Genomic DNA, 12,751 nt, shown 5'->3' on the forward strand with positions numbered 1-12,751 from the left:
TTACAGAGAGGATATAGCAATGCATAGCATTTCTGCTGAATATCTAAAGTGGGTTGAATCAGCCCCTGACATCTTCTATGTGTTGAATACTTCGACACCAAGATCTACCTACCATAATTCCCAATTCCTGTCCATTTGGAGGCTTTTGGAGTGTTACCATTTACTTTTGTGTGTTTGAGTATTTTTTTAATGCATTATCTCATAAATAAACAGTAAGAAATGATTCAACAGAGTGTGAGGGCCTCTCATAATGGACAGATGTGAAAACCTAGGAACTCAAATGCAATTGCCAACAGAGCTCCCCAAACAGATTAAAATAAACTTGTTTCCATAATATTTTATTGAAATGCAAAAAAAATATAAACGCCAAGACAGGTATTTCAGCATTTATCAGAGGAAGTAATGCCGTGTACACACAGGCGGACTTTTCGACCAGACTGGTCCGACGGAACGAATCCGTCAGACAATCCGACCGTGTGTGGGCTTCATTGGACCTGCACCGGACTTTTTCGGTAGAAAATCAGACGGACTTTAGATTTGGAACATGTTTCAAATCTTTCCACCAGACCCAGTTCCTATCGAGAAATCCTCTCGTCTGTATGCTAGTCCAACAGACGAAAACCGACGCTAGGGCAGCTATTGGCTACTGGCTATGAACTTCCTTATTTTAGTCTGGTTGTACGTCATCACGTACAAATCCGTCGGACTTTGGTGTGATCGTGTGTAGCCAAGTCCGTTCATTCGAAAGTCCGTCGGAAGTCCAACAAAAGTTTGTCGAAAGTCCGTCAGAAAGACCGTCGGACCTTTGATGCCGAAAAAGTCCGCCCGTGTGTACACGGCATAGGAATCCGCAATACAGGCAGAGTATGTTACAAACAAAATGGAAGTAGCAAATGTAATATGTAAATGCAGGTTTACATGAGTCAGAACATAGTGGAAATGTAACCGCAATGCATATGGAAAAGGAAACTGGTGGATCAATTGTGGGCTCTCCAAAAAGGGGAGATGAAACCTAAGCAAGGTAACAGGTATCCTCTAAGGCGCAAAAAGCATATCCAATCAAAAAGGAGAACAAAAAAATCTGTATAGTATCCTGTATAGTGAATAATTGATGGCACATAAAAAGTATTTGAAGACATCAACAGAAAGGAAAAATTAGGAATAAAAAATTAGTGAAGAAAAGGAGGTGGAAAAAATGCCAGGACCCTCCCAACCATCACTCCTTGTCTGCACCATAGGAGTCGTCACCAAGGAAAAAGGGAAATTGAACATTTCATATCTTGTATCCAAGGATTTTAGACTCTCTCAAACCTTGGAGAGGTGTCTAAAATAAACTTCTTTGTGGTTTAATTCTCTAGCATCTTCCAAAAACTGAACTATTACTTTTGAATGGATTGATTAGGATTAAAAAGGGGATTCGATTGAGAATATATTGCTCTCAGATCCTTCAGTTCGTTTGAATCACTGCTATCAAAACATTTGCTAATAAATTATTATATAGGAACCATGTCTTTAGGTAACCACTGCCAAATTGGAACACTCAGTAGACTACATTATGTATAAACAACCAACATTCACTTTTGCTAATTGAACTGTCATAAATAAATGTCAATTTTAATCATATAATTTGTCTTCTGCTGCCAGATTATTTGTTGCTAAATATTTGGGATATTTTATTTCTAAGTCATTAGCCAGTACAAAATAAATCAAAGGGTTAATTAAAGCATACAGAATTGAATAAAAGGAAAGGATTGATCAAAACATACAGAATGAAAATAGGGAAACCTATTTATACCATCTATCAGTTTAAGGGATTTTTTGTACTATGCCATTAAGTGTTTTTTCCACAAGTGCATATGGAAATTTTACGTAGGTCAGTGATAATGGTAGTTTGACTGCAAAGCTGAGTCTGCCAAAACTGTGCTGGGGCAACCCTTCACCAATCCTTCATAAAGCAAGAAATCTATTTTAATGCAGTTTTCCAGAAGAGGATTTCCTCTGTTTTGGTCTGTTCTTGATTTAGAAGACCAGTTAGTTAAAGTTCCAGATCAGGAGGTGTCTGAATAAATGAACCTTCCACCAACCATTCTTCCATTTAAGCATTTTCAAAAACACTTTTGCCTAGAAGAAAGCTATCCCGAAAGATATATGTAGTAATTAAAAAGCTAGCTGCCTGCTTGTGTCTGGCATCATTGCTTTCTGAATCTCTGAGACCAGCATACAGCAAGTTGAGACAGAGCTCCTGGTCTGCATACTTGTTCTCTGTCCAGAATTTAGAAAGTATTGAAGACAGAAACCGCCTGACAACTTGCATTTCATAAGAAGCTCGCCAGTGTTTGCCTCCGACAGATTTATGTAAAGAATTAGTGATGCCCAACTTGTACAATTTGGAACAGAGCTTAGATATCCTTGATACAACAGGTGTTAATCTAAGGTCCTGTTGCACCTCATACAGAAACGGCAAAACATGACAACTCTGCACATAGAAATGTTGTCTAGATGAAATGAAAAATTGAGTGTAATACTTTGGTATACAGAGTGTGCTTTCTGCTAGTTTGCTGCTGATTTATAACTGTGTCCTTCACTACTGCCACTGCTCAAAACTTTCAGTCGAGCCAGCAGCCCCTGCAAGGAAAGCTACTTTTTAATTAGGAAAAACTGGAAGTGTATGGATAGGCAGAAATTCAAGGTGGTTTTGGGTCTGCATGTGTGGAAGAGGAGAAGTGTGTAAGTGGCATTGAAAAGAATGTAGCAGGTGTTCTTTACGTTTGTTACTTTATGCACTGGAGTGATCACATACTGTAAAGACTATATTACTTCATCAGATGTTTTGAAGTTTTATATTGAACTTCATAAGTGCTGTGTTGATAAAATCTTGTACATAAACAATTTTTTATCTCTATTTGAGAGTTTGCGTTTAAATGAAGTATACTGCTGTCATATTTTTTTACTTCAGAAGCATCTTCATGGAAAGCTGGAGCTCCTTTTAAAACTTTCTAAAAAGATTGTCTACTTCAAGCTGAAGTTTAGCATTTAAAAAAAAAAAAAAACAGCACCAGAGATGATACTTTTAATGAATGACTGGTGACTGTTGTGTTCAGTCCTCTGCTACCCCCCCCCCCCCCCCCCCAGCTTCTGGTCCTATGGGGTTTGAGTAACTGCACTTGTCAAAAGTGCCAACTATACCCTTTCTGCCCCCTCCACTATTTAAAGAATTCTCACAATCAAAATCACTCTATTATTGAAGGATGGGTGGAAGAATGAAAAAGTCCACCTCTTCCATTCATAGAGTGCTTTTCATTGTGGGACTGATAGTATAGCTTACACAAATGAAGCATGAGGGTGAAAAGGGTGGGTATAGTTGGTATTTGGACAAGTTCCTGTCAAAGGTGCAACTGCTCACACAGCACTGGAATATCAATGCCGCGAGGGTATCTGGGGACAGAGGAAAGAACAGTTTACCAAACAGAGCAGCCACCAATACATTGGTTACTCTTATTCATTGAAATTATCATCCCTGCTGCTGTATTTGAAGAACAAATTTCTCTAAACTTTAACTCTGGGTAGCAGAACAATGTTGACAAACCATAGTGCAAGATTTATAAAGTGTAGCTAAAGCCAAAAAGGTTTGGGTTCTTTTTCTCGCAGTTTTGAAGTAAAAGTATTAAAAGCTCTGTCAGATATTTATTGCTTCCTGTGTCCTTATTTGGGAGATTCAACGTTTCTAATTGTCCTAATGGCCATTGTCTCCAATACTGAATGTGACGGGAAATCTTTCAGTGGACATACCTGTTCTGGTGACAATTGGGTTTATTTAGCAGAATGTAGTGTAAAAACAAAATGGCAAGATGTTACATGATTGTTTCATTCTGCCCTAAGAAGGCAAATAGATACAAGAAATATATTTAGTACTGCCTTTGCAAACTCAGATTGATATAGTCAGAATAAGCGGAAGTTGCTCTGGTTCTCTAAGTTGGATTGAAAAGTACAGTTGTATAAATCATTTAAATACCTACAAAAGTAACTAAGGAAATGATATATATCTTTAATTTAGGTTTACGTGAACCCAATGTTTAATATTTGAAATTTCATGATATTTACCTATATAAACCCTACTGTAAAACAATGAGCTTACTTTATAGATCCTTGTAAACTTACTTTATGTATCTTTATAATATTGTATACTCAATAAACTTCTTTTGACAAGGAAAAGTACAGTTGAGTTTTCCTGAGGAAAGGGGAAAACAATGTAACTCACATATGGTGATGTCTATAGCAATGCAGGTAGTGTGAAGTTTTTGCGAATCTGGCATTATACTACGGTATGATGACCTACATCACTATTGTGCATGTACAGGGAACAGTAGTAACGTTAAGCATGTGCAACTATCATGGTATGAACTCTCTCTCTATATCTCTCTCTCTCTCTATATCTCTATCTCTCTCTATATTTCTATCTCTCTCTATATCTCTATCTCTCTCTATATCTCTATCTCTCTCTATATCTCTATCTCTCTCTATATCTCTATCTCTCTCTATATCTCTATCTCTCTCTAACCTCCCCCCAACCCTACACTGGTACTGACAATTATATTACCTCCACAATGCAATGAATAGCTGCAATATCTAATCAAAATAGCAGTCTTTCAGTTTTCTTTTTGGCTTGTGTAATCTGTTTTCCTCCTTTCATTCATTTGCATATTAATTCGTTTTTGCACTTTGCAACAGTTGGAGCAAGTATCAGAAATATTTGGAGGGCAGCCATATTAAGATTAACAATGTTAACATCTACCTTCACTTACCATCTGTTAAATCAGTGGGAAGGTGACAGCACTACAACCCAAATGTTCTACAATCTGCTGCTTGCAGTAGGTGCCAGGCAGTGTTTTCATGAACCTTGGTCCCGTGAAGACAAAATCTTGTTTTTCATAAGTCATATGTCTCTAGCAGTGGGCAAAATGTAGTGCAACCTCCATAATCTTTACAGTCTTTTTCAGTGAAAATTTGTTTCGCGTTTGACTTTTACTACAGTAATTAGTCTGCAGAAGTGTACTGCAGTCATTGACTCGGCAGAATATATTTATTCCCAAACACCAGTAGCGTAGGCGTTTTTGCTCATTAAATGTCAATTCATTTTTCATTAGCGCTTAAGAGTCGAGATAGGGCTCTCAGCTGGAAGGAGTTAATAATGATGTCCAGTGCATCATAATCTAGTGTCTAAAATGAATGTAATGTACACGTTGTCGGTAACATTTTCCTCCTCTTCTTGTCAGTGTGGATGCAGGGTACACAGTGCTGAAGCATTGGACCCAGGGCACAAGAAATATTGAATTCCTGCTTTAATTAACACTAATCACAACGCTACATTTGTTTGAAACATGGGGATTTGAATGCTGCTATTTAGTGCTAACTTTAGTTAAGCTTCATATATTGCTTGACATCACAAAACTCACCTTTTCTACCATGATCCATCTATATGTTTTGACCTTTCCTTTTAAACTGTTATGGTACATGGGAATAAGAGTAGATCTAAACCCTGATTGGATGATGTTTTCAATACAATTTTCGTGCTTTCCTCATAAAATATTGGTTTTAAAGTGGAATTTCACTCTCCCAATCAACATTGATTATTTTAATCCTGATGCAGTAGCTCTGAGCTCAGCATTTGAGAGCTTGCTCCTGTGATGGTGGGGGGGGGGAGAGTAACAGCTAGGCATCCTTTAGCAATGTCCTTAGCAACAGCCTAGGAGTTTTCCAGTCAGACTGCATAAGGTACATAAATGGCCTACACCTATAGTAAGGGTATTATATCGACTGACTGTTTTTATATCTACAGGTGCCCCTTATTTGCATAGGCAGTTTTTTTGGTAAAAGTGAACAAACCCTTTAGGCATTCCTTGGCTCATGGGTTTTACAAATGAAGTGAAAGAAGTGCACTTTGCTGCTAACTGTATAATACACAGAAGTCTTAAAGCATATCTAACCCCCCCCCCCAAAAAAATGTAATATATTGTAGTTTACCAGCCCTTGGATATGATGGCTGCATTGGTTTTATTGGTCTTCGCTCTCTAGGCTAAGAACAATTTCAGCAAGTACAGAAAAAAAACTGTTGCTCTTCCCAGATATGCAGAGTCCTTGTCACTTTCTGTGAACTTAAGAGAGCACAAAATCCTTTTATTTTTTGTTTGTGTAAACTACTAGTCCTATCAACCATGGCCAGTCTGTTTGACAACCATGGCTCTCACCCAGGGACAGGAAGGCTCCTTTCATAGATCTAGTGGAGATACAAAGTGTAGGCATGAAGAGAGAGGAAGTGTTGTTTGCAAGAATACCAGGTGAAAATAAAGAAAAAAAGCCTGAATAGGAAAAATGAATGCAGCCACCTCATTTAAGGACTTGTAAGCTGCCATTTTTTTAATTTGTAGAAAATATGAACAAGAATACCTACATTCCATAAAAAAACTGAAATAAATGGAACTGTTGGTAGATTGTCTTGAACACTTTGGTAGTTTTGTTTTTTTGGGGGGGGGTTTTTCTAGTAAGAGCTGAAATTGGTTTACACCTGTAAAGTGTGGATGTGCGTTGAATGAGCCCCTGAAACTTTTCATTAGAAAACATGGAGGCTGTCATTTCTGAGCTCCCTAGAAATTGCTAGTTGTCTGGCTGTCATACTTTCACTTTTTTCTTTAATAATTTGGGTCACTTGCCAGGTGTTACTGGAGTAGGTGTGCAGATAATACTTTAATGCTTTACTGAATTGCTTTATTATGCTAATTCAAGGATGCATAAAGTAAAGAAGCCAGGGGGTCATTCAGGACAGTCGTCCGTTAATTAGCATTTTCAGGGGGTGAACAATGGCAGCTCTCATATTCGTTTCATGACCGGTGTTAAATAAAGATGAACTACATAGTAGTTCTAGCATTTCTTGGCCATATGCTATACTGAATATGGTAAAACCTTGTATTGTAAGCATAATTCATTCCGGAAACATGCTTGTAATCCAAAGCACTTGTATATCAAAGCGAATTTCCCCATAAGAAATAATGGAAACTCAAATGATTTGTTGCACAACCATTTATTCATAGGTCCTTCAGTTTATAGTCCATATAAAAATATTATAGCAATATGATGGGTTGTGTAACCATAAAATGTCCATCCACAAATGGCAGCCTCCACAAGGGGATTAGAAGCAAAATCCAGCAGGAGCTACAGAGTATAAAAGAGAAGAGAGGCGCCTCTAAGTGTAGCAATATGGTTACATTTAATGAAGGTACAACATTTAGCAAATCACATGGTTGATGATTAAAAGAGGCACATCTAAGTATGCAGGTATCCGGGGTAAAGCTGTCCACATAGACCGTCCTCGGCACCTCCGGCTCTCTCCGCTGTCCGTCTGCAATCATGACCAAGAAGACTACCCCTGCAGTAGAGCGATCTGAAAGCGAGGCATGAACCGCTCATGGAGCGCAGCGTGGAAGGGACAACGTCGATGACGGTGTGAAGGATGGTCTGTGTGGGCAGCTTTACCCCGGATGCCTGCATACTTAGATGTGTCTGTTTTAATCAACCATGTGACTTGCTAAATGTTGTATCTTCATTAAATGTAACCATATTGCTACACTTAGAGGCGCCTCTCTTCTCTTTTATACACAGTTGTGACATGACGCTACTTGTATATCAAGTCAAAATATATTAAATAAACTTTTGCTTCTCTTGCAAAACGCTCTCAAACCAAGGTTTTACTGTATATGCTTTTGCATACCAAAGTTGGCTTAGTTGATTACAATGCTGAAATAATTACAAAACAATAGTCCAGATTTCATAACTATTACTTTCCCATTGCTTGTACACAAGCTAACATTAGTTTGGTTGACTGACTAGTCTGGTCTTTTCCATTCTCTAGTCCTCAGAAACCACTAGCAATTGTATGACCTTAGATTTAATAATATATTTTCTCTTAAATTCTGGTGAAGAAAATAAAACTCAAAAAATAATCAAACACAAAATGACATTGTTGGAAAACATTTTGGGGAATGGTAATATCAGTGGATCTTTGGACTAGCAAAGAGAATTTGGAATACAAAATGCATGCAAAAGCTACAACTGTAAAGCAAAGTGTTATCCTGCCTTCTGCGTTTTGTAGACTTGTAGATGGCATTTTCACCTCCACTTTGTTGCTAGAAAGCAAAGTTGCTGCTTTAAATATTGCACGAGAAATAGATGATGCCTTCTGTCAATTACAAAGCCATCAGCATGTGTAATGATAATATGGAAATGAAACATGTTTGTTATTAGTGCTAATTTTCTATTTTAATTTATAGCTGATAACATAAATGCATATAGTTAATACATATCTCTTAAATCTTTAGAATTTCCTTTCATGCAAGGACCATCAGGGTGCTTGGTAGTACTTGCTGTTTCCATGGCAACCTAGTTAGATTGTCATCTGTATCTATAGTATAGCAGGTGTAAATATTAAAAAAAAAAAAAATCTGTATACTTTGTCAAGCTTGCACAATGCTGTATTGTTTTGATATACACAGCAGTGGTATTATTGGAACTGTTACATAATTTTTTTTCTGTCCATTATTTCAATGCTTGGGTTGTGTTGAACTCATTTTTCATTTTCCCCTTAATAGATGCAAGTGCAAATCATTTGCTTACCTTCATGTGCTTACACACTATGCATCCTGTGATTTTATAGTTACATTCCATAAGCTGTCATTAAAAATCTTTGTATATGATTTTATAGAAATTTTATTTATTGATTTATTCATTCTTAATCATTGTGTCATCTTGGAACAGGTGCCAGTTTAAATCATCTAAAAAATTGCTTCCACACATAAGGTAATTTCTTTGTTGTGCCCCATAAATTGAGTACACAACATGTGTTAAGTGTGTTGTCAGTCCTCACTAATGTGCTGTGTTTAGTCACACCCACCTTGATTAACCAAACTCACAGCTTTGCGAAACGCATTAGTTTTCCCTGAATGTGGTTTTGTTACCAATGCTGAGAACTGTTTGCTTTTTGTGCTTTTTTTTTTTTTTTTTCTTGGGAATTTTAGTAAAACATCACCTCTAACTATTTACATGACCTGGTATTAACCAGCATTGTGCAACTTTACACATTTCCTGTCCTTGTTAAGCTTCAGCTTTTTTACCTACCTCCTATGGCCAACTAATTTGCTACTAGCATCCTGCATTCCTTCTGTGATGTTCAGCCTAATCAGATGAATTTTCTCCACAGAGGATCCTACATTCAAGTCGCAATCACGTGTTTTTTTTTTTTTTTTTTGCCTTTTAAGTGTGTGATTCAAATGTATTTCATTCTATAACAGCGTTATTGATCTGGTTTCTAACCTTTCCACTGTTATTGGTGTTTTGTGTCTTAAGAAACAGCTTTGAGAGGTAACATTTATATGTGGTTATGTACAGTGTAACCCAGTGGCGGCTGGTGAAGTTTTAGGATGGGGGGTGCCAGACCCCGCCTTTCCTTTTTGACCCCTCTCACTTCCTATAAGCCCCACCCCTTATAGAATCCACCCACTCCGTGCCCTGTATTCCACTTGCTTCCACCCATAGTGTCAGGGGTATACAGCTCAGCATCACAGGACAGAATATATAGCCCCAGCATCGAAGGACAGAGTATATAGCTAAGCATCACAGGACAGAGTAAATAGCTAAGCCTCACAGATCATGGTATATGGCGCAGCCTTGCAGATCATGGTATATGGCGCAGCCTCACAGATCATGGTATATAGCCCAGCCTCACAGATCGGCGCAAACAAACGGAAAAATTGCACTGTTAGCACTAATTTGTAATTTTCAGCTAGGAAGATCAGTTGAATCATCCAATTCCAGAGTAGCATATCTTTTAATTCTATGTGGAAAAAGCAAACTCTGTACTGACCAGCATATCTGATACATTTTTTGCATTTCATTATATACAGTATAGATATTGCTATATGATATCAACTTAAACTCCACTTTTACTTGTTTATATTATCTGCCAATAACTTATTACAGTCTTCATTACGTGGTTATATTTACTGTTATTTCCTCTGGTTTATGACATCCTCATGTCAGTGCCTCCAGGAAGGGTGCCATGCCATGGGAATGATAATCTTTTATCGAAGTTTGTGCATCCTGTTTAAAATTCTGGGACCACTCATGTACTGCTAGGGGTTGTTAGGGACGATCAGAGTAATAAGCCTCCAAAGTTACATTAGATGGGGCTTACTTAGCTCCGCTCGGGCCATGCCTTCCACAGAGCTGCTGACGTCACTTCCGGTTTATCACTGGCACAGGGAAACCAGAAGTGGCATCGTAACTCAGGGGGAAAGCACCGCCCATGTCCTAGGGCAGTGCCAATCTTGATCAAAGCACCCGGACGTAGTGATACTACGGGCGCCGGGCAGAAGTATTCCAGCGCAATAGATTGCGCCACAAGGCAGGTCAAATGCCTGCAAATGAAGCGTCTCGTCTGCAATCTCATGATTGTATGGACATCGCGCTTCCCATAGTGCACTGTGTCCGGCACCTGAACACAGTGCACTTAAAGGACCTTTTTTATATATATATTTTTTTAAAGGGCCATTTAAAAAAAAATTTAAGTTGTTCTTCATAGGCTTCCACTCATAATGATACACACAAACATTTTGGACACAGCCAAATGTTTCCAACTATTTGGCAAGATGCTTAGTGTATTGTATTTAAAGCGTTTGTTAACCCCAAAAATATATATATATAGATCATGGTCCCTTAAAGCAGCTTACACAACACAGTGCTTGTGCTGTGTAATCTGCCTCTCTAAACTGTAAAAAAAACCTCCCTGAACTTGCCACTTCCTGTATGCCCTCTCTGCGCTGACCACAAAAATCAGGGCTGCTGAGCCATGACCACCATGGTCAGAGTGCATCCCTCCATCATACGCTGCTGTCCCCTATGCTCTCCTCTCTCCCCCATCACCCCCTCCTTCCTGCCCTTCATCTCCCTCTGTGTCTGTCTCCGGCCCTGCCCCGCCACCCCTCCGCTATTATTGTAAAAGAAAAACCTAAAATTGTCACTGCCAGCACCTCTTTTAGAGGCTGGCATAGCATACTGTGTAAGTTGTTTTGAAAAACGAGTGTTCTAAATATTGTATTTTGGCTGTCTTCAGGCCGGTCACATGACTTGTGGCCGCTTTACAGCTGATCGCAGATGGTCTGCAGACTCCTTAGAAAATAAAAAATGCAAAAAAATGCACATTCATTTTTTTTTTTTTTAAATGGTTAATTTATCCTTTAAAATAGGGTTCAAAGACCATGAAGTCAAGTGCCAACTACCTCTACTTTTTCGGGACATTGATTTGAATGTATGTTCATGGAAATCATCTTGTTTTAAGTATAGAAAAAATGTTTCTTACACCCATTCTGTATATTAATATATTATTACCCCAGGCTTTTAAAATGATCAAGATTTTTAAGCTGTTAAATTATTTTAAATTAATGATTAATGATGAATATTTCAAATTAAAAAAGATGCTTTCAGTAGGCCTGGTATAATGGATAAATATGTTTGTGCTCCTCTGAACATATTGGTAGCAATGACTAGGGGATTGCTGTAGGAAAAACCTGTAAGGTCAGCACAATTGCAAGAAAATACAGTTGGGCTACTTTTTTAAATCTTGACCCTGAAATATTAAGAACCAATAAGAACATTAGGAATGTTTTTGACTTAAATTAGAACTTTAGTCAGAAAATTACGTCCTGCTATATCACTTCAGGCTGGCCCCTTTTGTGGAGTTGTAAAGGCAGAAAGTTTTTTATCTTAATGCATTCTATGCATTAAGATAAACCTTTTGTGTGTAGCAGCCACCCCAGAAACCCCCTAATTACTTACCTGGGCCCCATCTCTCTCCATCGATGTCCATGAATGTCTAAGCTGCCCGGGACACTCTTCCTGATTGGCTGAAACACAGCAGCGGCACCATTGGCTCCCGCGGCTGTCAATCAAAGTCAGTCAGCCAATCGAGGGAGAGAGAGGGGACAGGGCTGACTGTGGGGGCACCCGATAGGAGTAAGGGGCCAGGAGCAGCAAAGAGGGACCAGAGAAGAGGAAGATCAGGGATGCTCTGTGCAAAACTAACTGCACAGAGGAGGTAAGTATAACATGTTTGTTATAAAAAAATTAAAAAAAAAAGACTTTACAATCACTTTAATAAGTGTCTATACTGTTTAAAATCCAGTAATACGCTGTATCAGCCTGCACTGCACATGCTCAGTTGCTCCCTATTTTTAGGCACTGCCAAATTTGTAGAGACGGTCTGCTGACAGCCTTAAAGCTGAATTCAACCCTCTTATTTACAGCCAAGGAAGCTTCTTCTGTTTGATCTGCACATGTGATCACTTATGACACCAGTCATTTGATAGTTTGGTTGAGGACACGAGCAAATGTGTCCGTTAACAATCTCGACATTCCAGGAATGTAACTTTTTTTTTTTTCAAACCATTAAATCGATAGGTTTAATTCTGCTTTTATGATTTACTGCTTCTCAGGGGCTCTGGGCTTCAGAAAAATGGCAGCCTCTGTCAAGAAGAAACAGGAGCAATGCTGGAGGCAATTTACAGCACACCCTCATTTTGGTAGCATAATTATTATTGTGGAATGTTTCGTGCTAAAAGTACTTTTTTTTTTTTTTTCTTCAAGTTGTTATGGGTAAAGTTTTGCTTTAAATTTACAGGTGGATCATGCTAAATTTGGTTGACCAAGA

The 12,751-nt window shown here is 38.4% G+C and overlaps 1 protein-coding gene across 7 annotated transcripts in view; it reads left to right on the forward strand.

Annotated features, from left to right (window-relative positions):
- The window catches only part of CAMKK1 (calcium/calmodulin dependent protein kinase kinase 1), a 382,369-nt gene that overhangs the window by 362,311 nt on the left and 7,307 nt on the right, over positions 1-12,751 (forward strand). For 6 of the 7 annotated variants that reach the window (XM_073615054.1, XM_073615058.1, XM_073615055.1 and 3 more), the window contains one exon: positions 8,806-8,847. The exons of the other annotated variant lie outside the window; for it this stretch is intronic. In XM_073615054.1, coding sequence (XP_073471155.1) covers positions 8,806-8,847 — 42 coding nt within the window. The remainder of the gene's footprint in view (positions 1-8,805; positions 8,848-12,751) is intronic. 7 annotated transcript variants of the gene reach the window in all.

Source organism: Aquarana catesbeiana, linkage group LG02, assembly GCF_042186555.1.
Source record: "Aquarana catesbeiana isolate 2022-GZ linkage group LG02, ASM4218655v1, whole genome shotgun sequence".
Classification (NCBI taxonomy): Eukaryota; Metazoa; Chordata; class Amphibia; order Anura; family Ranidae; genus Aquarana; species Aquarana catesbeiana.